The following is a 25,395-nucleotide window of genomic DNA, read 5'->3' on the forward strand; positions in this document are numbered from 1 at the left end:
AAGAGAAGGTGCAATGACCAAGAGCAGGGAGACGGCTGGATGTATGAGCAAGAAAGGGTTAGCGTATGCGTGTAAGCATGCAGGTGAGGCATCGACGGTAACCGGGTTAGCGGTTAGAGCGACTTATAGCCGAATCGGGCCCTCGGTGCGTGCCGGGCTTCGCGTGCCGCGAGAACCAGCGGGGATCCGAGCCACGGCGGGTTCGAAAGGACCGCCGTATGCGATCCACGCTGGGCCTCGCTTGGAACGGCCGTGTCCATGCTCCACTAGGCGGAGCGGGCAGCCCGATAGGAAGGGTCGTCATGGCGACCACTTTTTATTGAGACGTTCCGGCAGGTCGAGATCGGGCAATTGGATGGCTCCGCGCCGAGGTGGTGCATGGGATCTCGGCACGGGTAAGCCCCCGTCCCTGCACCGAGTGCCGGACGCATCCAACCGCCGGCACCAAAGAACCCGTGTTCATTGCTCGGCTGTATGAAGCCGGGCTGTAGACGTGAATTGGCGCACTGAGAGGATCTAATAAGTAGACGGGTAATGAGGTTAGTGTTTTGGACCCAAAACTGGAAAAAGGCGAAATTTGATGATTGGCAGATGATTGGCAAAATTTTTGATTTGTTGGATTTGGTGTGCAAAATTGATAGTGCGAACGTCCCCCATGTGGAGGAATGGCAACTCTGTCATCCCTCACAAGGGGGGCAAAGGAGCACTAGCTTATGGGGTTTATGGCAGTGAAAACTAGCCCGGGTGGGTTAGGATATCGTGTGTAGGGATCTAGCGAAGATGACATTAGGTAACGTTAAGGTTAGTTAGTGACTGATACCTGTAGTGGGGACGCAGGTAGTTTAGTGTGGATGATAATGACGTGGGAGCGCAATAGTTTAAAGGGGTGACTGGGAAGCGCAAGTTTCAGAAGGGAGTAGTTAGATGAGATGATGCCGTGTGTGTGAGGATTGAACAGGTGTGATTGAACAGGTGTGATTGCACAGGTGTGCAACTGGACAGGTGGATGGAGCAGTGTATGAGTGAGTGATGGTGATGTGTATTGTGATGACCAAATGGTCCAGGAAGAAAGGAGGGTGCAGGTGGCACCAGGTAGGATTGCACAGGTGCGCAACGACAGGTGAATGGAGAACAGGTGTATGGAATAAATGGTATGGAGTATTGGAAAGGATGGTCGTGGAGTGAGTATGATGGAAACTGTGGAGTGGAGTGGATGGTGCGGTGGTGTGAATGGGGGAAGAGTGGACCCCCATCACGGATACCCGGGGCGGGTAGTGTAAGTGTTAGGTAGAGGGTATAGGTAAATTGTGGTTGGATATTGGCATCTGTGGTGCGGGTGGAAGAATGATGATTGGATGGGTGCATTAGTGTTGTGGAAATGGCTGGGCGTGTAGCCTGTTAGTGTGTGTAGTTGGTTTGGGCACTCCACCACTGTGAGGATGTCGGCCAGGTGAGGCCGCAGGTGGGCTCTGGGAGCCGGTAGTAGTTGTTGTGGATGGGGCCCGAGGATCTGGAGGACGGACACGGGTAGCCCAGTGCCAGAGGGCACCGAGGGGTGACAGAGCCAGGAGGGGCCTTCCCCAGTTAGTTAGGTTAGGGTGAGGAGCTAGGTAAGCTTGGGTGGCAACTGCAGTGGTGGAGGTGTGCAGGTGGGTAGACCTGCTGGGAGAGCTACACGTCGCAGCCCAGAAATTGCGCAAGGGCACCGGGAGATGCATCGGGGGGAGTGAGACCCCAAATTGAGAAGCACCACAGTTTGGTCAATGGGAATTGGTTTTTAGAACCCATAGAGTAAGTTGGCCAATGGATTGGCAGGGAAAGACCCCGGGTAGTGTAAAGTGTGTTAAAGTCATTTAGAGGATAGTTAGGATTGCAGTCTCCTCGCACCATCTACAGCCACTCACCTGAGGTGACAGGTACTCCACACCATGCCATGTTTTGTTATTAACGCACAGGTTGTAAACCTGGTGCGTTATAGCGTTTGCCTGGGAATTTTCTGTCGCTCATTTCCGTGGCTCAAAAGTGAAGCTAGTTTCTGTCGCTCAGATGTGTAGACAGTTTCTGGTGCTCAGATGTGTAAACATGACGTCATCAAATCTATATTTATGCTGCCGGTCCTGCTGCGAACTAATTCACCATGGAAAGTACCATATGAATAATAATTTCCATGTGCCAACCTGGGCGGAATCCAAGTGGATTCACTTGACTTGTTTTATTGTGCAGATGTTTGGAATGTGAGACGCATCATGACGTGGGTGTGACATTGTGCTTGATGTTCCATCTCTTCCTCCTTATGAGGATTGATGCTGAATTGGTGATGGCAAATTTTGGATAGCGGGGATTGGAGACGAATTTGGTGTAGAAGGGAAAGATGGGGAAGACAAGACGTAGTGACGAATTTGTAAAGGTGTAAATTGTTGTAAATATGGGGTAAGGGCAAGGGTAGTGTAGGTGACAGGGGGGGTGACGTACGGTAGAGACGAGTTTTTCTCACTTCACTCTCCGTACGCACTTCACCCTGCATTGCCTTTATTGACGTGTACCCTTGTGACCTTACCCCTCGCTCAATTGTCTTCCCCCCTTTTGTCTCCCACTTGAGGACCTGTGCGCCATTGGGCGCCGAGGGGAGCGTGCGTGAGGTGGCCATTGTGCGCACGAAATTCTCAGAACCAGCATGCATTGCGTTGATGTACCACTTTATGGACCGCTGTTCTGCGGCCAAGTACCACTTGATGGACTCCAGGTTCTGGGGCAGGGCACCTCTGTTGGAGACCGGCCATAGTGGCCAGGGAATCTTGCTTGCGGACCTCGGTAAGGTGGCACCTATGCCAAACAGGTGGACCACCCTTAGTTGGCCCCTGGGGCCCTAAATAAAAAATGAACACAAGTTGTGCTTTTCATTATTTCCAAGTAGGCCGCATGAAGCCAGAAGACGTCGGGAAGAACATCGGCCCAGCAGAAAAAGAGAAGACCACCACCAGTTGTTTTGTTGTGTTTATTATGAACAGTGGTGACTGTGCACCGAGTGGTGCTTTGTGGTGCTTTTGGGTGCTTTGGTGGTATTGGTACTGGTGCATCGATGCAATGCGTGCTGTCTCCTCCCTCCCAACAGGAATTTCTTTTTCTTGTTCCCTAAAAAGAAAAAAAAAACACAGGTCCTGGGTTGCGTTGTAAATAAGAAATAACGTCACTGTAAATAATGCTCCCCACCGTAAATGTTTAGTTTGAGAACAATTCCGTAATTCGGTTAGCTGTGGGCTTGAGTCTGTTAGACAGGGTGCAATGCAATAGGGGGACATAGTTATTTGTATTTTAAAATCGTCACACTCAGGGTCAGGTTAAAAGTAGAGGGAACTACACCTACGTGTCACACTAAATTAAAGTTGTAGGCCCGGGGACGGACCTGAAGAAAGGAGGGTGCAGTGTAACGAATTTGGAAAGTGTAAAGAATGTGAGAACTGGTTTGCTGTGTTTTAACTGACCCTCGTAGAGTAAATAAGGTCGAAGGACGTCCCCCTAGTTAATTCCATGAAACTTACACACAGGCCACGATATGTCTTTTTAAATAGCTTATTTCCTTATTCTATGTAGGCTAAATATGTGTTTCCCACTAGATTGACCCTGCATTGCATCGAACGAAGTAAGCGTAGGCCCTTTCAATTGCCCCAATCATCTCCGCTCTCCAAAGTTCCTTTCAAAAGCGGTGCGAGTGGTGTTCAATCCCGCAAGCCGCCATTGCCCATGTGCTAATCTTGGAGAAGAGGGGGGTAGGAGCCGCCAACTCACGGGCGTGGCACGTCGTCATGATCAAAGGGGGAATCGGACAGCCCTAACAGCCAACCAGCACCGCGGTGAGCGACCCGGTAGGCGTGCCCTCGCAGCCGGCGGCTTGATTCCAACCCGAGTAATAAAAGCAACTGGAAGGGACTGCTTCGGCAGATGAGATGAGATGAGAGATGAGATGAGATGAGAGATGAGCTGTGAGATGAGAGATGAGCTGTGAGATGAGAGATGAGAGACGCTCCAAAAAGGAGAGGTACTTGGAGATGAAACAAGCTTTGGAGAGACGCGCTGAGAGGAGGGAGACGGCTCCACCAGAAGGAGAGGAGCAGGTGTGACCGAGCCAGCGCGTGATGTCCACAGCATCAGCAGCGTCGACGCGACCGAGGGTTTTCCCGCCAAAGACGCAAAGAGTGGGAGCTGCTACCTCCAGCCCTGCCGGTTGCAGGGACCTGACCCTGCCCCCCTCTCCAGCAACCCACCTCCGCAATTCCTGCCTGCAATTTCCCCTGTGTAAGTGTGAACGTCGTCTGTCTTAATCGTTGTCCTGGGGTTAAGTAAACTGCATAGATAAGCTAACGATTCACTGTGTGACTGCTTCTTCCATCAATTGCTTGTAAATAACTTGATCGCTCCTTCTTTTTGCTTGTGTGTATAATAAATCCTGTTGTTCCTCCGTACTCTGTCTTCTTCTCTCTTCCTTCTCTTTCGGTCGCTTTAGAGGTTTCCAAATTGAATACCTGTGGCGCGATTTGGTCAACGTTGGGGGAGTCGGGCTAATCGGGGATCCTGTAACGGTCGCGGTTGACCATCCGCTCGGCCCAAAGTAACATCTTGTCCGCGACCCGTAACAGTATCTATTGAGGTGCGGTCTCCCAAATTGATGTGGGTCTGACCCTTCCATGGGCCATGGATGTGGAAGGTGTTGAGAGAAGACTCGATTGCGTGCAGGTCGGTGAGATGGGTGTTTTATTGGTCTGGGAGCTTAATTGTTGAGAAGGGATCTTAGTCAAACTTGGTGCAGGTAGGTATAATGAGGTAAACATGAACCGATTAAAATCTGGAGCCAAGAGGCCAAGAGTCAGAGGCCATGTCACGTAAAGATGTGATAACTTGAGAACAGCTGAATGGGTTTAAAGGTCCACAGACACGGAATCTCACTAAAAATGCATTTGATGTCATCCAAATGAGTCTTTTTATGGTGAATTCAAATATGGCATTGATTTTTTGTTATATTCACTCTGAAACATTAAAAATGAAAGAAAACCGAACCACTTGGGAACGCCCCTAAAAATTCTGCCCCGTACCTTAAAGCCGATGACGTAATCCATGTGACGTCACCTCCAGAACACAGCTCGCTCGCAAGCATGCTCCATGTGCATTTGCTTGATACAAATCAAACACTTATTTTAACTCCAATTTACATTCTGTTTCCATTTTTAGTGAGAAGTAGGGGTCTGTGAAACGATTCATAAACTTTATTTGGTGCAAATCGGATAATTTCTAGCCGAGTTACCTCAGACCGTGAGTTGTCAATTATTTAATTGACCCATAGGTGAATATGTGCAGGCCGCTCCACGGAGCGACCTCGGGGGCTTATCAACGAGGCGAGGCGTGAGACGATTAAGACGATCAGTGAGATAGCAAACACGTGCCCAATGCATTTGTACGTACTTTATACGGCGCGCGATGTCTCATCAATCACTCTGAGTCGCGTTCTGGAGATAACGTCACCGGTCACGTGACCTGCGGTTGACTGCGGAAACTGCAAGTTGTGAAAACACTACAAATGTTCAAAATATTGGTCTAATTATCCAATATTGTTGTTGATTTAAAAAAAGAAACATGGGTGATTTCTTCACTAGGAAGTTCAAGTTAATATATAAATAACCAGAAGCTTTTGAATTACATGGGACCTTTAAATCAAATTTGGCACAAGTGACGTAATAATGTGGGCCGAGGCATAATGATCGTGACATCAAAGAAGGTCATTATGAATGTGTGTTGGGACCGGATGCATGTCCAATGGAGTTATTGGAGATATTTTCCAGATGGGTTGAGATGGGTCCGTGTAAACGGCAAATGCAATCACCGTAGCAAAGTAATATGTAAATGTGGGACACCGAGTAAACTTTTGAATGTTTGGGGATACATTTTAGGGGTAGGTGGTGCGGGAGTTGTGAAACCTTACAAATAGAAACATTTTCGGTGTCCCTGAGGGAACGCACCTGTTGCATCGGCATTGACATGGGGAACCAGAGTGGAATGACCGGGTCTGAATCCAAATTGATGATCCGAGATCAAGCCATTGGAGAAGCAGGAGGATTTGACGTCAGATGGAATGATTGATGAAATGCCCTTGCTGATGATTGGAAGCAGGCTGATTGGTCTGTAGTTGTAAGGATCTGTTTTTTCACCTTTTTGTGTGAAGCAGTAATGTTGGATGATTTCCAAGGAGAATGGCTTACACCATTCCAATGGGTTTTACACCATTCCCCCCCCCCTCCGCCCCCCACAACCAAACTCTCTCCCTTCCACAGAGCTACTGATGTCCCTGTTCTCTTCTGTTGTTGTGCCTGTGTGCTTCCCTCCCTCTCCCCCTCTTGTCTCCCACTCCTTTCATGATGTTTTATGTGTCAGCTCTTATACGAAACTCGACTTTGTATACAAAAATAATAATAAAATAAAATAAAGTAGAGTGGTACTCAGCAGCGCATCCATTTGACTTCGAAAATAGTTGGTCGTTGAATTCAGTCAGCTGACATTAAACTCCTATTAAAATCTCAAATCAATCGGATGAAAATTGAAGCTTTTAGAGATAAGAAAAGGTTGTTCACCTTTTGGCCGATGTTGATGTCAAAAATAGTTGGTGGTTGAATTCAGTTCGCTGATATGTAAATACTATTCAAGTTTAAAGTCAATCACTTGGAAATTTAGGATTTTAGAGATTTGAAGAAAAAGTTGTTGACCTTTTGACCTAAAAAAAAAAAAAGGATTCTGTCGGACCACGAACTCTACGGTTTGGTGAAGTTTCATGAAGATCGGTTTAAATTTTGGCCTGTAGACAAGTATAAATGAGCGGAAAGACCAAAAAATGAAAAATCACTCCCAGAGCGACACTTGGCAAAAGAGAACAAAGTAGAATGGCACTCGGTAGAGGATCCTTTTGACCTCACAAATAATTGGTGGTTGAATTATGTGACCTGTTATGCAAATCCTTTTCCAATGTCAATCAGATGAAAATTGTCAATTTTAGAAATTTGGCCTTTGTTGACCTCAAAAATAGTTGTTGGTTGAATTCAGTTAGCTGATATGAAAATCCTATACAAATTTAAAGTCAATCGGATGAAAATTTAAGATTTTAGAAATCTGGCCTATGTTGACATTTTGGCTTATGTTGACCTCAAAAATCGTTGGTGGTTGGTTTCAGCAAGTCGATATGCAAATTGTATATAGATTTCAAATCAAACGGATGAAAATTGAGGATTATATAAATTTGGGAAAAGTGGTTGACCTTTGGCCTATGTTGACCTTTTGGCCTATGCTGATCTCAAAAATAGTTGTTGGTTGAATTCAGTTATCTGACATGAAAATCCTATTCAGATTTCAAGTCAATCGGATGAAAAGAGGATTTTTCGAAAAATTTGAAAAAAAAGTGGTTGATCTTTGGGCTATGTTGACCTATTAACCCGAAAAATATATAGGATTTTGTCAGACCACAAACTCCACCATTTGGTGAAGTTTCGTGAAGATCCGTTTTAAATGACCTGTAGGCAAGTATAAGTGAACAGACAGACAAACAAACACACACACACACACACAAACAAGCACACAAATGGGAGTGATCAACATACTTGTCAAAAAAAAGAATTTTGCCAAGTGGCCAACAGAGACAGACAAACAGACACACAGGTGTGAAAACATAACCTCCATCGACCTTGGTGGCAGAGGTAAAGATACCAGTTTAGGGTAACTTGTTCAGGAACACAAGTCAAAGCTGAATTAACTGAGTAAGGTCCTGTGACATGGCAAAGTTAAATGCACTGACACCAGGAGGATCTGTGCTGTCAGAGTGAACTATGTGAGAGAAAACCCATATATCTATTTATTATATACAGTTGAGCAGAACCGTGAGTGCACTACGGCCAGTGGCATGAGCGATCGGTGAGGCAAAACATCCTGTATATATATTTGTACACACTAAATAGAGCCATTGAAGGAAATGAGACAAAAACAGACAGGATGTAAAACCATATACGAAAGAAAAGGCACGTATTTAGAAGCACACAATATTCAATAATAAATGGGGCACGTATTTACAAACACATCAAACAATAACCAAACATGAAGAAAGGCACAAAAGAGCAGATCTTACTCATAGCACTTATTTCCCCCTTAGGTATTCTTACTTATTTATTTATACACAAAACATGGCTCCAACTGAATAATTAAGGAAAAAATATAGAGAGGAAGTAAAGAGGATAAAGAGGGAGGGTGGCAATAAAGGATAAAGTAAAGAGGAAAAAGCAGCAATGCCGCATGCTGGAAGATGTTATTTATTTATTTATTTGGCAAGGGGGCTGCGTACTTTGAATGTATCTGCACTTGTTTTTTTAGTTTGTGGAATAATTATTCTTGCTTGGTCTGGCCAGTGGCCACAACGACTTGAATCTCAACCTTTTAGTGTGGGGGTGGGGGGAGGGGTTTGTTCCCCTCTTCTCTTCTATGGAAGTCTGTATTTAAAGGTATCCCCTCCATTAACAATGCTTTACCATTGGTGTTGAGAAAAATGTGGGAGCAACCAGCTGTGTGGCCTTCCACTTTGGGACCTGTGTAACCCAGCTGCTTGGAAGTAATCAGTGATGGCATAAAGTGCAGTCATGTCATGATGGTAAATGCTGAACAAGGCTTTCAACTGGTTTGGTGAGCAACTCTCGGTTTGATCAGGATTACTTATGGGGACATGGACAACTCCAAACTCTCCACTGACTGATAAATTGATCACAATGTGCCATTGCATATTCACAATAACAGACAGTGCATTTGTGTTTTGCGGACCTCTCTTTATTGTGAAACCCTTCACAAATTTAAGTTTGATTAAAAACATAGGCAGGATTCTTCTTTGGATTAACAATTTTACAACAAGGGTGTTCTCTCCATATCACACATGGCAATGAAACATGGACTACAACAAAGCTTTATTCAAAATTGATGTTCAAACTTCCATGGAAAGACGCCATCTGAGCATAACCAAAAGGGACAAGAAAAACAACTAAATCAGACATATAACAAAATTCCTAAACACTGATCATAATAAAAAAAAGAGAACAAAAAAATCAAATAAGGAAAAAAGGAAGTTCTCCCAGAACTCAAAATCTCCACGTCCCTTTTCGGTAAACGACACCAATTCATGAACCAGTTTGTTAAACTTCACTCATAACTTTGTTCCAAGGGCGCATGTTAGAATTCTCAATGAAGCTCTGACAGCCTCCACTGCAGTTTGTTTGTCATGATATTCCCCAGAATGCATTTGAAGTACTAAGTTTGGGTTTTCTTGATCATCCGGATTCCCTATTGCTCCGACTATCATTGGTACAATTTCAGGTTTCTTCAATGACGAAATTCTCTTGACCACATTTTTCATATCTTGGTATTTCAGATGTCCGCTCTCCTGTATGGATCTTCATATGCATTTTTAAACTGCCTTTTCGAAAGAAAACTTTATCACATATTGAGCATTTGTGTGGTCGCTCTTCTGTATGGATCCTCATATGTGATTTAAAATCGCCTTTTTGAGAGAAACCTTTATCACATAGAGCATTTGCGGTGACGCTCTCGTTTATGGATCTTCATATGCATTTTTCAACTGCCTTTTCGAAATAAACCTTTATCACACATCGAGCATTTGTAAGGACGCTCTCCTGTATGGATCCTCATATGTAATTTCCAATTGCCGCTACGAGCGAAATCTTTTTCACATATCAAGCATTTGTAAGGACACTCTCCTGTATGGATCCTCATATGTAAATTCAAACTGTCTTTTCGAGAGAATACTTCATCACATATCGAGCATTTGTGAGGTCGTTCTCCTGTATGGATCCTCATATGCTATTTCAAATTGAAGTTATGGGAGAAAGCTTTATCACATATCGAGCATTTGTGAGGACGCTCTCCTTTATGGATCTTCATATGCCTTTTCAAATGGCTACTTTGAGAGAAACCTTTATCACATATTGAGCATTTGTGAGGTTGCTCTCCTGTATGGATCCTCGTATGTAATTTCAAATTGCTGTTTCGAGAGAAACCTTTATCACATATGGAGCATTTGTGCGGTCGCTCTCCTGTATGGATATTCATATGTGATTTCAAACTGCCTTTCATCGAGAAACCTTTATCACATATCGAACATTTGTAAGGTTGCTCTCCTCTATGGATCCTCATATGTAATTTCAAAAGGTCTTTTCGAGAGAAACCTTTATCACATATCGAACATTTGTAAGGTTGCTCTCCTGTATGGATCTTCATATGCCTTTTCGAATGGCTGCAATGAGAGAAACCTTTATCACATATCGAGCATTTGTGAGGACGCTCTTCTGCATGGATCCTCATATGTGATTTCAAACGGCTTTTTGTCAATAAAACGTTGTCACAGACAGAACACGTGTGGGGATGTTTTCCTGTGTGGATCCTCATGTGTATTTTGGTGTTACTTGTTGAGGCAAAATCCAATCTGCATACATTACACTTATAACGTATTCGTCTTTCTGGAGCCTTTTTTGTTTCTTTAATTTAATGTTTATCTTGGTGTTGCAAGGTCCAGACTTGCACTTTATAGGAAGTGTCTTGATGTCGTGATTGTTTCTTCAAAAAAGGCCTTTTCTTCATTATCAAGCCACGACTGGAACTTATTTGTCCCATATTACTTCTGGGTTGTTCTTCGGAAACAAAGAACACAACATTTTTTTTTTTTGGCAAAATCAAAATTCAAAATATTTAACACTTTTCCAAAAATAATATATTTTCTCAAGACACAAGATTGTATGTTAATTTTACACATTTCCACTCACCAGTTGCAAAACAGGAAGCACTTCCATTTGTCATGTGAATATCATCTGAACCTTCCTTTGCAAAAGCACATTTTGAATCGTCTGTGACAGGTGAATCGTTAGGTTGTCTGCCTTCCACATTTAAAGGATAGACATCACCTGTACAAATCAGCATCAGTCTTTTGCAGGGAAATGAGATTGATAACCATCTCAAGAGTTAATACATGTTACGCCATGGAATGTATACTTCAAATTTTTTTTTTTGCAGACTAGATTGAGGCTCGTGTAATAGCTAACATTAATCACAAAAAAAAAACGGACACATAAAACATAAAATAAAGGGGGCGAGAGTCAAGATGGGGAGGGAGAGGGAAGCACACAACTACAACAGTAGAGAACAGGGACATTGGGAGATTTGTGGGAGAGGGTTTGGAGGTGGGGGCATGGGAAGGGGGGGGGGGTGGGAGAAGTATAAAACACATGGACACTGGTAGGACTTCCAAGAAAGAAGTTGGTATTTCAAAAAAGTGGATCTAGGTTGAATTAACGGGGGTAGAAAAGATCAATGTTTTGTATGGGGGAAGATAAGAGATGGTGGTGAACAGATGTTTTCAAGACCTGGAGGGATGAGTGGGATTGAAGAGAATGAGGCAGTTTGTTCCAGAGGTGGGAGTAAAGAGGAATGAAAGAGGGAAAGTGAGCACAGAGTCTTGATTTTGGCAATTTCACCAGAAGAGGGTTGCTGGCAGATCTTGTGCAACCTGCAGGAATATTTGGGGGACAGAGCCCAGAGAGAGCTGGGGGAGCGAGGACGGAGAGAAATCTGTAGAAGACAGAAAGACCACCTACCTGCCTGCGGAGAGTAAGTGGAATCCCCCCACAATCAGCTTCATCGAAGGCGATTCCAATGATTCTAAAAGCTTTGGTTTCAACAGCGTGAAGCCGAGCTCGTTGAGGTAGGAGCATCAGCCCAGAGGGGAGAGTAGTATTCCATTGACTTGTGGATGAAAGCCTTGTATGTGGTGAGGAGCTCAGGTGTGCCAAGTGCCAAGGAAGGACTTCACACGACGGAGGATGCCCAGATGGCAACTGGCTTTGGAGGCCAGCTTGGAAATGAGGTTTTCCAAGGAAAGATCATGGCAGAAAATGAGACCCAAAAGCTTGAGAGACAGAACTTATTGGAGATGATTGTGGAGAAATTAGATGGCAGGGTTGTCCAGTCAGTCTTTTTGGAGAGACATAGTAAGAGTGTGAGATTTCTCAGGATTGAAAGACATGTTGCACTTGTTTGACCAGTCTGTGATTTTGTCCAGGTCTTCAGAGAGTGAGGAGGCTGCACACTGCCGATCTGAGGGAAGAGGCATGGAGCGGCAGAGAGTGGAGTCATCAGCAAAGAGATAGAGAGGATTTTCCAGAGAGTGGGAGAGATCATTGATGACGACCAGAAAAGCCACAGGGCCCAGAACACTGCCATGGGGAACTCCAGCCTGAACGGGAAGGGGACATGAGATTTAAATGTAATTTAAATATACATATAAATATAATCATAATGTTAAAAAGAAAAATTCCAGATGTTAAGTGCTATTGAAGCAGTCTTCGACATCATCCTTATGTGGTGGAAGGAAGCATGTAAACCTTATTTAACATGTCCAAGTACTGCTAAACCGTATGTTATTGGAAGTAACATGAAGGCGATTTGTGTTAAAGAGTTTTCAAGTATTTAATTCAATTTTTAAAATAAAGATAGCAAAATTCATCAAAAAAAAAAACTGGAGTAAAAAATTCTCTAATTTCCTTTCTCAAAGTTCGGAACAAGTGTGTATCTACAGTCAGGAGACCCAGGAAATAATATCTCTCTCCTGAAGACTGAACTCTTAAACCTGCCTCCTTCCTCCAAGTCCTGGTGGCATATGGTCAAATCCGTTTCTGGTATTTGTTCCACTTCTATCCCCTCCATTACCTCAAACAGTGACACAACTGCCACTACACGTGAAAAACCTGAATGCCTCAACTCCGTTTGCCTCAAACCCAGCGTTCTTTGGACCCAACTTAACTCATCATACCCAGCTGCTCCTTGACTCTATGTCCTTCTCTACCGACAAGTTGCAGAAGTTTCTGTAAAACCTCGACTCTGATTCTACAACTTTTCCAGGAGGCATCAGCTAACGGGTCCCAAAATCCTGCTCTGCCACGCTATCACACCCTCTCTCTGTTCTCTTCACCCTCTCATTTCCGCAAGGTCGTCTGCCATTCTCCTTGGAAATCAGCCAACATTACCGCTTTACACAAAAAGGTGCAAAAACAGATCCTTACAACTACGGACCAATCAGCCTGCTTCCAATCATCAGCAAGGACATTTCATCAATCATTCCTTCTGACATCAAATCCTTCTTCTTCTCCAATGGCTTGATCTCGGATCATCAATTCGAATTCAGACCTGGTCATTCCACTCTGGACATGCTGCTTCTGCTGTATCAACAATGGATGGAGGTCCTCAATGCCAAACAGGAAATCAGATCAGATTGGCAGGCAGCAGCCTCTTCACTCTCTGCAGACCTGGACAATATTACAAACTGGTCAAACAACTGGTCTGGTCTTTCAATCCTGACAAATCTCACACTCTCACTTTTTCTCTCCGAAAAGACCATCTCGACAACCCTTCCAGCTACTTTCTGAGCAATACTCTTGAATAAGTTCTGTTACTCAAGCTTTTGGTTCTCACTATCTGCCATTCTGCCATGATCATTCCTGGGAAAACCACATTTCCAAGCTGGCCTCCAAAGCCAGTCGCGACTGGGCATCCTCTGTCGTGCGAAGTCCTTTCTAGGCACTTCTGAGCTCCTCACCACATTCAAAGCTTTCATCTGCAGCTCCATGGAATACTGCTATCCTCTCTGGGCTGGTGCTCCTGCCTCACACTGAGCTCGGCTTCACGCGGTTGAAAACAAAGCATTCAGAATCATTGAAATCTCCCTCAATGAAGCTGATTCCGAGGGCCTTTCTCACTCTCACCACAGGCAGGAAGGTGGTCTTTGTTTTCTACCGACTCCTCTCCAGCCTTGCTCCCCCTGCTCTGTCCCCCAAATATTCCTGCAGGATGGATAAGATCTGCCAGCAACCCTCTTCTGGTGAAACTGCCAAAATAAAGACTCTCTGCTCACCTTCACTCCCCCACATCTGGAACAAAGTCCCACACTGTCTTCAATCCCTCTCCTCCCTCCACGTCTTCAAAACTGCTGTTCACCAACATCTCTTATCTTCCCCGATCCAAAAACTTGATGTTTTCTACCCTCGTTAAAACACCCCAAATCCGCATCTTTCAATCCCCAACTTCTTTCCTGAAATTCTTAGTAGTGAAATTCCTATGCGTGTTCATTTGCTTTACACCGTGTGCCCTTCCCTCCTCCCCATCTCTCCCCCTTCCACAGATCTACCAACATCCCTATTCTCTACTGTTGGTGTGCTTATGTGCTTCACTCTCTCTCCCCCTCTTGTCTCCCACTACCTTCATTGTATGTTTTTTGTGTATGTACATGTTTTCATGTTCAGTATGTTAGCTTTTACATGAGCCTCGATTCTGTATACATTAAAAAAAAAACCCTAGTGCTAAATCCTTCCTCTTCTCCAATGGCAGGATATCTGGTCATCATTTTGGATTCAGACCAGGCCACTCTAATCTGGACATTCTGCTTCTGCTGTCTCTACAATGAATGGAGGTCCTCAATGTGAAACAGCAAATCAGAGCCGTGTCCCTTGACATATCTCGTGCCTTTGAAATGGTCGGGCACCCAGCCCTGCTCATCAAACTCTCCTTTTATGATGTCCATGGAAATCTCCACACATGGCTTACGAACTTCCTCTCCGGTTGTAGTCAATGTGTGGCCCTGAATGGAATTCTCTCATCTCCCCTTCCTGACCAGGCTGGAGTTCCTCAAGACAGTGTGTTCTTGGTCCTGTGCTTTTTCTGGTCTTCATCAATGATCTTTCCGACTCTGTGGAAAATCCTCTCTATCTCTTCGCTGATGACTCCACTCTCTGCCACTCCATACCTCATCCCTCAGATCGGCAGTCTGCAGCCTCGTCACTCTGTGCAGACAGTATAAAATCACAAACAGGTCAAACAAGGTACACATGTCATTCAATCCTGTCAAATCTCACACCCTCACTATTTGTCTTCGTAAAGACCATCTTGAAAACCCTCTGTCACTCAAGCATTTGCGTCTCATTATCTGCCATCATCTTTCCTGGGAAAACCACATTTCCAAGCTGGCCTCCAAAGGCAGTCGCCGAATGGGCATCCACCTTCGTGAGAATTTCTTTCTTGGCAAAACTGAGTTCCTCACCACATACAAAGCTTTCATCCACAGCTTGATTGAGAACTGCTCTCCCCTCTGGGCTGGTGATCCTGCTTCACACCTAGCTCAGCTTCATGCTGTAGAAACCAAAGCTTTTAGAATCATTGGTATCTTCTGTGGTGAAGCCGATTCTAAGGGCCTTTCACTCTCTCACCACATGCAGTTTAATGGTCTTTATGTCTTCTACAGACTCCTCTCTTTGAAAAAAAAGTGGTTGACCTTTGGCCTATGTTGACCTTTTGAGCATAAAAATAAATCGGATTCTGTCGGACCACCAACTCTACCATTTGGTGAAGTGTCCTGAAGATCGGCTTAAAATTGTGACCTGTAGGGAAGTATAAGTGAGCAGACAGACAAACACACAAATACAAAAACTGGTGCGATCAACATACTTGGCAAAAATTCTTCTTCTTTTTTTGACAAGTAACAAACAGACAGAAGACAGAGGTGAAAACATAACCTCCATCCACCTTGGTGGTGGAGGTAAAGATACCTGCTTTCAGTAACTTGTTCAGGAACTCAAGTCGAAGCTGAGATGAACTGATTACGGTCATGTGACATGGCAAAGTTAAATACACTGACACCAGGAGGATCTGTGCTGTGAGAGTGAATTATGTGAGAGAGAACCCATATGTCGATTTGCTAGCAGGAGTACTCAGCGTTGCTGGGGGAGGAGGGAAAGGCAGGGGAGGGAGGGGTGAGGAAGGAAATGGGGAGAGTGGAAGGGGGAGGGGACGGATAGGGAGGTGAAAGATATACTACATATACATCTTTTGGGGAGGAGGGTGCATTTTTTTTTTTTTTGACAGAATTGAGGCTCATGTAAGAGCTAACACTTTGAACATGAAAACATGCACAAACACATAAAACAAAAATGGGAGTGGTAGACAAGAGGGGGAGCGAGGAAAGCACACAAGAACAACAAGCGTTACGCCTAGGTCCCCCGTCGGTGAAGTGATGTGAGTTGACAAAGTGGAAGACGCAAGGCGACCATCTGGGATTTTGACGTGGCGACCCAATTTGCAATAGCATTCTCCCTTATGCGTAGATACACCCACAACCCAGATTAGAAGTTAGTAGTTCGTTTAGTTTTCAAGATATTTCGTTCAAAAGGTTCAGAAATATATATATATATATGGTGGCGGCCATCTTGGATTTTGACCTGGCGACCCAATTTTCAACAGCCTTCTCCCTTATGCGTAGATACACCCACATACCAGATTAGAAGTTAGTAGTTCGTTTAGTTTTCAAGATATTCCGCTCACAAGGTTCAGACATACATGGCGGTGGCCATCTTGGATTTTGACGTGGGTTGCACCCGCACACCAAATTAGAATTCGGTCCTTCGCTTATGCATGCACGCACGCACGGGAAAACCATAGTCCCCCTTTCGCTTTCCCCGTGGGACAGGGGGCGGGGGACAAAAACAGAAGAGAACATGGACATCAGTATATCTGTGGATGGGGGAGGGCTGGGGGAGGAGGGAGGGGCACACAGTATAAGACAAATGAACACTTCTAGGAATTTCAGGAAAGAAGTGGGGGATTTAAAGAGGTGGATTTTGGGTGTTTTAATGGGGGTAGAAAAGATCAAGGTTTTGGATAGGGGAAGATAAGAGATGGTGGTGAACAGCTGTTTTAAAGACCTGGAGGGAAGGGAGGGATTGAAGAGTGTGGGAGTTTGTTCCAGAGGTTGGAGAAAAGAGGAATGAAGGAGTGAAGGTGAGCAGAGAGTCTTGATTTTGGCAGTTTCACCAAAAGAGGGTTGCTGGCAGATCTTGTGCGTCCTGCAGGAATATTTGCGGGGCAGAGCACAGACAGAGCAGGGGGAGTGTAGAAGAAGAAAATTAATTTGTGTACGTAATTTGTGTAAATCAAGTAGATTTACCTGAGCCTCGACTTTGCCATTGAAAATACGTAAACTTAATGAATATATATATATAACATAATGAATGAATGAATATAACTTAATGAATGAATATAAAAAAGATTTAAAACAATGATGTATAACCCTCACTGATTTGAACTTTCTCCAACCCTGTTTTCTCTTCGAGATTGAGAAGCAACCGATCTCCTCAGTCAAGTGAAGGCATATTATATCTATTAGAAACAGAAGGCTTTGTTTATTTCGTAAGATGTTAGAAATCTCTGTTTTCTCTATGACTTGACATTTTATGGCTGGGAGAGTTGCATATGAAGAAAGAAAAGAGCTGACCCAACGAGTTGAAGACACAAAATACCTGTTATCTTTCTTGAACCTTACCTGACCCCGCTCTTTGATCTCTGACCATAAAAAAGCCATGCCACGGCACCCTCGAGGAGTTCTTGGTTCAGTTGCAATGTATTAAATGTAGTGTTGATCTGTGTTGAATGTAGCGTAGTGATTTCGTTTTATTAGTGTATGTGTAACTCAAATGGAGGTGTATTCTGTAAATACCTTTGGTGAAAGTGAATTAAGTGTTACCATGTGTCATTAAATCTTTAATTGTCTTCTGAGATGAAATGTGGACATTTAATTATCTTGAGTCTTGTCAAATCAATTCAAAGGCTATTTAAAAATTCCACAACAGTAATGGTGACCGTGACATCTGCTAACGCTGGAGCGATCTGGAGTGACAAGAAAGCAGGAAAGTGCACGGAGGTAAATGCAAAGAGAAATTCGAAGGTAAAGGACAAATTCTGTGCCCTGTGGAGTTGTCTTCACCTCCCACGTACTGCAATCTCTTTCTTCTCACTCCAAGTCGGCTGGTGACGTATGAAAAGAATCAATTTCTGATTTAAATGACCATGTATTGTGTAAAGTGTGTGTTTACCTGTTTTCTTGTTTGCTTTATTATGTACAGGTGTAAAAGGTGTATGTACAGGTGTATTATGTACAGGTGTAAAACCCTCTCGCAGGTGGAGGTGTAATTTTCAGTGTGTGTGATCTGGTTAGATCTGATTCGGTTTTGAGTTCACCGGGCTCTGAAAATGAGTGAAACAACTCTAAAGGTGTGCGATTTGGTGTGTGATTTGGTGTGTGTTCTGGCTATTTAAAGATTCGGTTAGCGGGTACACCAGATGCTCGATCGCATGAAATACCCCAGGTGTGTTTTGTCAATACCAGATCTGGTCTGATCTGGTTTCGACCGGTTTAACACAGGTGTCCGCATTGTGTCACGGTGGTTCTGAACTGTTTCACTCACTTACTCTTGCTGCAGAAGAAGGGGTGATGAACAGTTATTTTTGGTGTAGTGTGAAGTGAGTTGGTTGCTTATTTGTCACAGTAAGGTGACAGTTGTGTTTTTAAGTTTGGTTGCCGATATCGAGCTGGACTTGGTGTCAGTGAACTGCTAAAGGGCATAAAATCGTGTTGTGTGCATAGTGAATTTCATTTTTCCTGAGTTGATTTATCTGGTACATTGGTGTTGAAATAATTGTGGCTTTGAATGAGTTGTTGCTTTAATTGTTGTTGGTTGTTCCTTCCTCTGTTTTTAGATTTCTGCTTTTAGACCTGAATTGATTGTGGTTTTCTGTTGTCTTGATTTGACTTCTTCCGAAAGGTGGATTTTATGATTTGATTCATTGGATTTGATTCCTGGAATCGGAATTTGATTTGTGTTGGTTGGAAAAGTGATTTGTGATTGCTGATCCGATCTGTTTTTGACTTGTTTGATTAATTTTGAGTTGATTGAAGGTAATAAGGATTTGTGTTGATTTCTTGATTTGAGTTGATCTGGAAAAGTATAAATTCTGGTTGGGTTTACAGTTGGCGTTTGTTATGTGATTTACTGGTTCTGGTATGTGTATTATTGGTCATATATTTGTGATTCGTGGAATTGTTTGCACGGCATTGGTTGCATTGTTGTAAGTAATTGTGTACTTGTATTGAATTGTCATAGGAAGAGTGGTTTCAACAGTAATGGTGAAAATGGTGTGCTTTGAAAATGGTGTGTAAGTCATGGGTAAATGAGAATGTATATGTGTGAAATACATTCGACGTGATTGATGTTTGCAGACGGGCTGACAGCTACAATCCACGTGGATTGTGACCGACGCTAACATTTCTATGAATGTATAAATGGAAAATATTTGTTTTAAATAGATATTGTGTCATGACACAAAAGGTTGAACGTGCGATTCCAGAAATGAGCAAGTATGTTTTGATATAAGCTGACATTTCAAGTGACGATTTGAAATGTTGGAAGCTCAGATCAATCTTAAAGATACAAGCTTTTCATCTGTGAGCTGCAAGTCGACCAGTTGTTTAATTTTAGATACTATACCTAATATTTACATGTAAATGCATGACTGGTCTGGATTTGGACTGCTCTGTGAGTTTTTGGGAAATCGGTATGTGTAGCTGGATTAAGTTTGAGTGGTTGTTACATATACTCTGGGTACATGTGACTTAAAGGATGAATTGGACTTGCTGTGAACAGTGTAGATGCAAGAAGAGATAGACAGGGACACAATGAGCTGAGAGGTGAACCATTGAGGTGGATTGGATGTTTTGTTGTTGTTGTCTTGGGAGTTCGGTTGTTGCATTGCCAAAGGTTTCTGTGTGGTGTGGTGTCTGTTGATAGCGGATTACCTGTTGTCTTGTGTGACGTAAGCAGGGATGTATGTAACTGTATGTAACTGCCTGGAGTCAGAGAAACAACTTCAGTTGTTGACATTGGCTGCAAATTGTCCGGAGTGCTTTAATTTACACAGGGAATGAAAATTGGGATGACAATTGCATTAATTGAGTAAGTTACATGTTTCGTTTATAATTGAAACATGGGGAGTGAAATGGGAGGAAGTGGACATTTGTGGATCTGGGGACAAGCTTGTTTGATGGGACCCTGGGGTCTTCTGTGTGTCTATGTGTTTGTCTGTCTGTTACGTTACACTGGACTCTTGAATGGGTTTTGATGAGACGAATTTCAAACAAAACCCTCTTTGTTATTTCAGAATTGATCTGCACCCCACCCCACCTCACTGTGAAACTTTGGACAGGTTGTGTGTGTCTCAGAGGTTTATGGACAAATTTGGGTGTAATCTGGTGAACAGTATCAATGTGTAAGGAGACCGATAGACATCAGAGGTTAGAGTTGTGACATGGCGTAGACAGATGGAAATTGCGATGTTTGCGCCATGGATGTAGTGTCCCAATTCTGGCAAAATTGGTATTTACATGCCACGACAATTGGTAGTGATGCATTTGGTGGTGATTAATTCTGGTAAATTTGGAATACCTCGCTTATTTTTCAAGATATTCCGCTCACAATGTTCAGACATTCATGGCGTCAGACAAACATGGCGGTGGCCATCTTGGATTTTGACGTGGGTTGCACCCACACACCAAATTAGAATTCGGTCCTTCGCTTACGCATGCCCGCATACATGCACGCACACCCACACGCAAGCACGGATGGACGGACACGGACGGAGGGGAAAACCATAGTCCCCCTTTCGCTCCGCGGTGCGACGGGGGACAAAAATGTACCCGTGCAAAGGGTACTTTCACCTCAGTGTTACCAGGTAAAGAAGGAAATTGTAGTACCCTCTGCCACAGGTGGCGCTGCACGGTACACGTTTACATAGGGAATTTACGCCCCTCTCCCCGTCCCCCACAATCCCGCATGAGGTCGAGACATATCTATTTTTGACATACGGTGGAGCGGAACCGTGAGTGCACCATGGTTCATGGCATGAGCGATCAGTGAGGCAAAACATCCTGTCTATCCATTTGTACACACTAAATCAAGCCATTGAAAGAGATGAAACAAAAACGGACAGGATGGAAAACCATATACAAAAGAAAAAGCAGGTATTTACAAGCACACAAGATTCAATAATAATGGGGCACATATTTACAAGCACATAAAACAATAACCAAACATCAAGAAAGGCACAAAAGAGCAGATCTTACCCATGTCACTTATTTCCCCCTGAGGTATTCTTTCTGTGATAAGTTTCTAAATGTGATAAAGGTTTCATTCAAAAGGGCGTTTTTAAATTGCATTTGAGGATCCATACAGGAGAGCAACCTTACAAATGTTCGATATATGACATGGCTCCAACAGAATCATTAATGAAAAAATATAGAGAACAAGTAAAGATAATAAAGAGGGAGGGAAAAGTGTATGGTAGACCTGACTCACACTCGACACGTGTCGACGGACGTGTGCTAATCCCGCAATGGGAAGACAAAAAAGGAAAAGCGAGAGGCAATTAGAGCAGAATGTAGTGAGTGGGAATGAGAACAGTGTGTGCAGCGTACGCTTTAGACTTTAGAGGAAGTGTGACGTGTGAAGTGTGATGTAACCTTCGAAACAGACAAATCAATACACCAATCGTTGATATCAGCTACCTCCATTCAGTTGATATCACCTACCTTAATTAAACAGCTACCTCAAGCACAACATGGGAATCCAAGTCTTTCGTCTCGAAGACAAGAAATGCCAATATTATGGACTGCGTGTTCCAATTTGCAGCAACCCTTGCTGAAACCACAGTTAAACAGAGATTTATTTTCCGAAACTTTCATCCCATCTGAAAGTACCACAAACACCACGAGCCAGGTTAGGTCAGGTATGGCAGCTCATCGCCATGCCCAACTTTCTGCCGGCACTCAACAGGCCTCCATACCACCATTCCCCAGACAGCATGATTCCCACCCCATTCCTATCTCCTTGAGATACCGATCAACCTACTGCAACCACAAGGCATGTGGTCGGCCCTCGGGCTCACACATCTCAATGACATGTGGAAACATTATTATCACTGCCAAGGTAAGTGAATCTCGATGTGATCTCAACACCCTCGCCACAGAGAGGTATAGACTGGATAGTAGCATCCAATATGTCATTGAAAGCCTGGATCATAGTATTGACCCTGGAGTCCCATAATCACAGTGGCCCCAACTCCTCATTCATCACCTTGCAGGATCGACCCCGTAAGGATGTCCAGAGTCTGCACAAAAATGACTGGATCATATGTGTAATAAAGGTCAGATATCTTGACATTTTCAAACGATGCAGCACAACTAGATCTCTCCGACATGCTCCCAATAATCCAGTCTATACAAGCGCTGAAAGTGTGGTGGCCAGTACACACCCCTGACAAGCTCAATTAACAAATGGGAATTAGTCTGAACAGTTTACATTTTTGAATCCAAATGATGATGTCCGGATTAACCAAAACCTAATCTGCCTGTTCTAAGCACCTACCCAAATAATCCACCAAGTTTTATCACAATCCATCCACAACGTTTTTGAAAATATACCTCTATGCATCATTTTTGGCCCCATTTGTTCCCCCTCAATGGTGACCAATCACTGAAGAAATTTTCAGATCCGCATTCGATTGAATCACAAAATAAATTCTCAGATCTTGGCTGTGAACGTGCATGTGCCGCTGATGCAGCACCCCTTGTTTCCAGCAAGCTGGCACTCATTTTGACAGGCATCTCGGAAAAATGACAGGCTGAATAAACCCACCTGATATTATTTAACAGCACGGCTGGGGCTCAAATTCAAGACCCTAAGATCTTAAGCCAGCCAACTTAACCGCTAATCCAACACTGGGCTTCTCTCAAAAATGAAGAATCACTTTTAAAAACTAGAAAGCATCTGAAAATGTAAAGCCCATCCACGTGCACTTTGCATTCGGCCTTCTTATTCGGCTTCAATATGCGAAACATGATGAAAATTTCTAACAAAAAATACGAAAACATTGACAATTTTAGGCAACCTTTACCTTTTGACTACAAAAGCAATAGGCTTCAGCAACCCAATATGCAAACACTGCTCAAACTTCAAATCAATCAGATGAAAATTGATGACTTGATGCAGCTTTGACCTTTTGTTATATATAAATAAATAAATAAATAAATCGGCTTCTTGCTTTTGATTGGTGAACCAATGCAGTGACCCAGTCTGCAAATTCTTAAAATTTCAGGTAAATTGGATTAAAACTGACGATTTTATGTGACACTGACCATTGACCTTTTCACCAAATTATTGATTTGTCTTCTCCATATTATCAAAATAAAGTTAGGTTGAAAACTTGATGACAAAGCTCAAAAGGTACAAAAAAGTTAGGGGACAGACAGATAGACACCGACAGACTAACCTCATTAATGAAAAATCGCTCATAGAGCGACACTTGGCAAAAGCTAACAAAGCAGAATTGCCCTCAGTAGAGCATCCTTTTGACCTCTTTAATAATTGGTGGTTGAATTCAGTTCGCCGACATGAAAAATCCTATTCAAATTTCAAGTCAATCGGATGAAAATTGAGGCTTTCAGAAATTTGAAAAAAGTGGTTGACCTTTGGCCTATGTTGACCTTTTGACACCAAAAATATATAGGATTTTGTCGGACCACAAACTCTACCATTTGGTAAAGTTTCGTGAAGATCGGTTTAAAATTGTGTCCTGAAAGCAAGTAAAAGTGAGCAGACGGACAAACAAACAAACACACAAACACACAAAGCAGAGTGAGCAATACACTTGCAAAAAAAAAATATTTATTTTTTGCCAAGTAATGAGCAAGGACATGGATACACCCTGACGTACATAAACAAGATGGCATCAAGAAGCTGGCACATAATCTCCTCGTCACACCACCTCACTTGGACTCACGGCTTCGACTCGTCGATGATGGTGGTCCCGAAACCAGGACCCTGGTGACGAAGAGAAGGAAAGGAAGGAGCTGCAGTGGAGAGTGGGCTGGTGATGTGAGTGGGACGGAGAGAATTAACAAGTGGGGATGAAGCTTGATACAAGGTGCATGTCGATTGCAGACTGATGACCCCCCGTGCCTCCCAGAGTCGACACTCTTCGGCGGTTCATGGCTCTAGAGAACCCTGTGGATTGATGGGCATCGATGGGAGATTCTAGGACGACGTGGCTGGCAATTTGAGAGGGAGAGAGAGGATCATCAATGAGCAGAGAAAACGCCCGAAAAAAGGAAAATGTGAATTTAAGGCCTGGTTGCTCCAGAGACGATGCTTCGAGACTGTTCCTGTCTCTGGAGGATATGAGAATGACCTGGCTGGGAAGGAAATGCTCAGAACCGCAAGGAAAAACACTGCACTGACAGATACAACGGGCTTGGAAGTGCGAACCCGAGCAAGGCATTGTGCTCGATTGCGTGCTGCGTGCAGCCTTGGAGGACCATTACGCAGAGAAGCGATCGCTTATTGTAATGTCCAGTCGCCAACTCTAGTCAGGTCAAAATACAGTTTAACCCCCAAAAAATTGCTACAAAAGGTTTCTCAACTGATTCTGGTAGGGTTTAGCGTACGTTATAACATACTAAAAGTTTACCAAAGTAGGACCCCCGGAAAAGTGTTTTTTTCAAGATGGCGTCCAAGATGGCCGCCGAAACCTCTTAATGATCATAACTATGTAACTATCAACTCAAATTTGATGATCTTGGTGTCTATCCCTAGGTTTTTGGGGGCAAGGAACACATTAAGACCATTAAAAATGAAAGTGGGCCATTATATGTAACACAAAAATCCAATATGGCGTCAATAACGGCCGCCAACACCTCCAATTGACCGCAAGTCCATAACTATTGACTCAAATTTAATTATCTTGATGTCTATCCCCAGGTTTTTGGGGGCAAGGAACACATTAAGACAACTTTGGATATTACTGAGCTGTTGAGTCATTATTAAATTGAACTCATGACCTTCAGCTGTCACCTAATGCACAAACACCTTTGTCCATAGAATAAGTTTCAGAGCGTTCAGTTTTGAGTGTCATCCTCCTCCTCAGTATCGACCTCTTGAGTGTTGTTTGGATTGTCACAGTTTTCAGTTTGGCAAGGGCCACATGCAGCAGTGCAGCGGAGTCCATAGCGTCTGCAGCTGCATCGAGAGGATTTGCATCCCCCCAAACAGTTGCAATGGATAATTTTCAAGAGTTCGTCAGGCGCAGCATTGTTTTGGGTCATAAATGGAATTAACTGATCATTTTCCTGTTTCCATCCCCATTCAGTTGGGTTCATTTCATTTGCCATCCCCATCCATACCATAATTTGAAAGTGCACACGTTGGCTATGGAATATTGTTGCAGGTGATGTTGGGGGGAGCCGTTCAGAAGTGACAAATGCTTGAGCAGTTGCCACTTTTTTGGTGAAAATGATATGGCGCAGTGATGATAGCGTATCATTAGACTTGCCACCAAAGAGATCAACCATCAGGTCTTTGCCAAGATCTGATATGTCCTCTTGAGATT

General features: G+C 43.5%; 2 protein-coding genes across 2 annotated transcripts in view; both read right to left on the reverse strand.

Annotated features, from left to right (window-relative positions):
- The window catches only part of LOC144889911 (uncharacterized), a 115,813-nt gene extending 93,604 nt beyond the window's left edge, over positions 1-22,209 (reverse strand). Inside the window, exon 1 of the mRNA XM_078771128.1 lies at positions 22,086-22,209. Coding sequence (XP_078627254.1) covers positions 22,086-22,209 — 124 coding nt within the window. The remainder of the gene's footprint in view (positions 1-22,085) is intronic.
- The window catches only part of LOC144888354 (uncharacterized), a 304,399-nt gene that overhangs the window by 217,321 nt on the left and 61,683 nt on the right, over positions 1-25,395 (reverse strand). The window lies entirely within an intron of this gene.

The sequence above is a fragment of the Myxine glutinosa genome, chromosome 1, assembly GCF_964187855.1.
Source record: "Myxine glutinosa chromosome 1, kmMyxGlut1.1, whole genome shotgun sequence".
NCBI lineage: Eukaryota > Metazoa > Chordata > Myxini > Myxiniformes > Myxinidae > Myxine > Myxine glutinosa.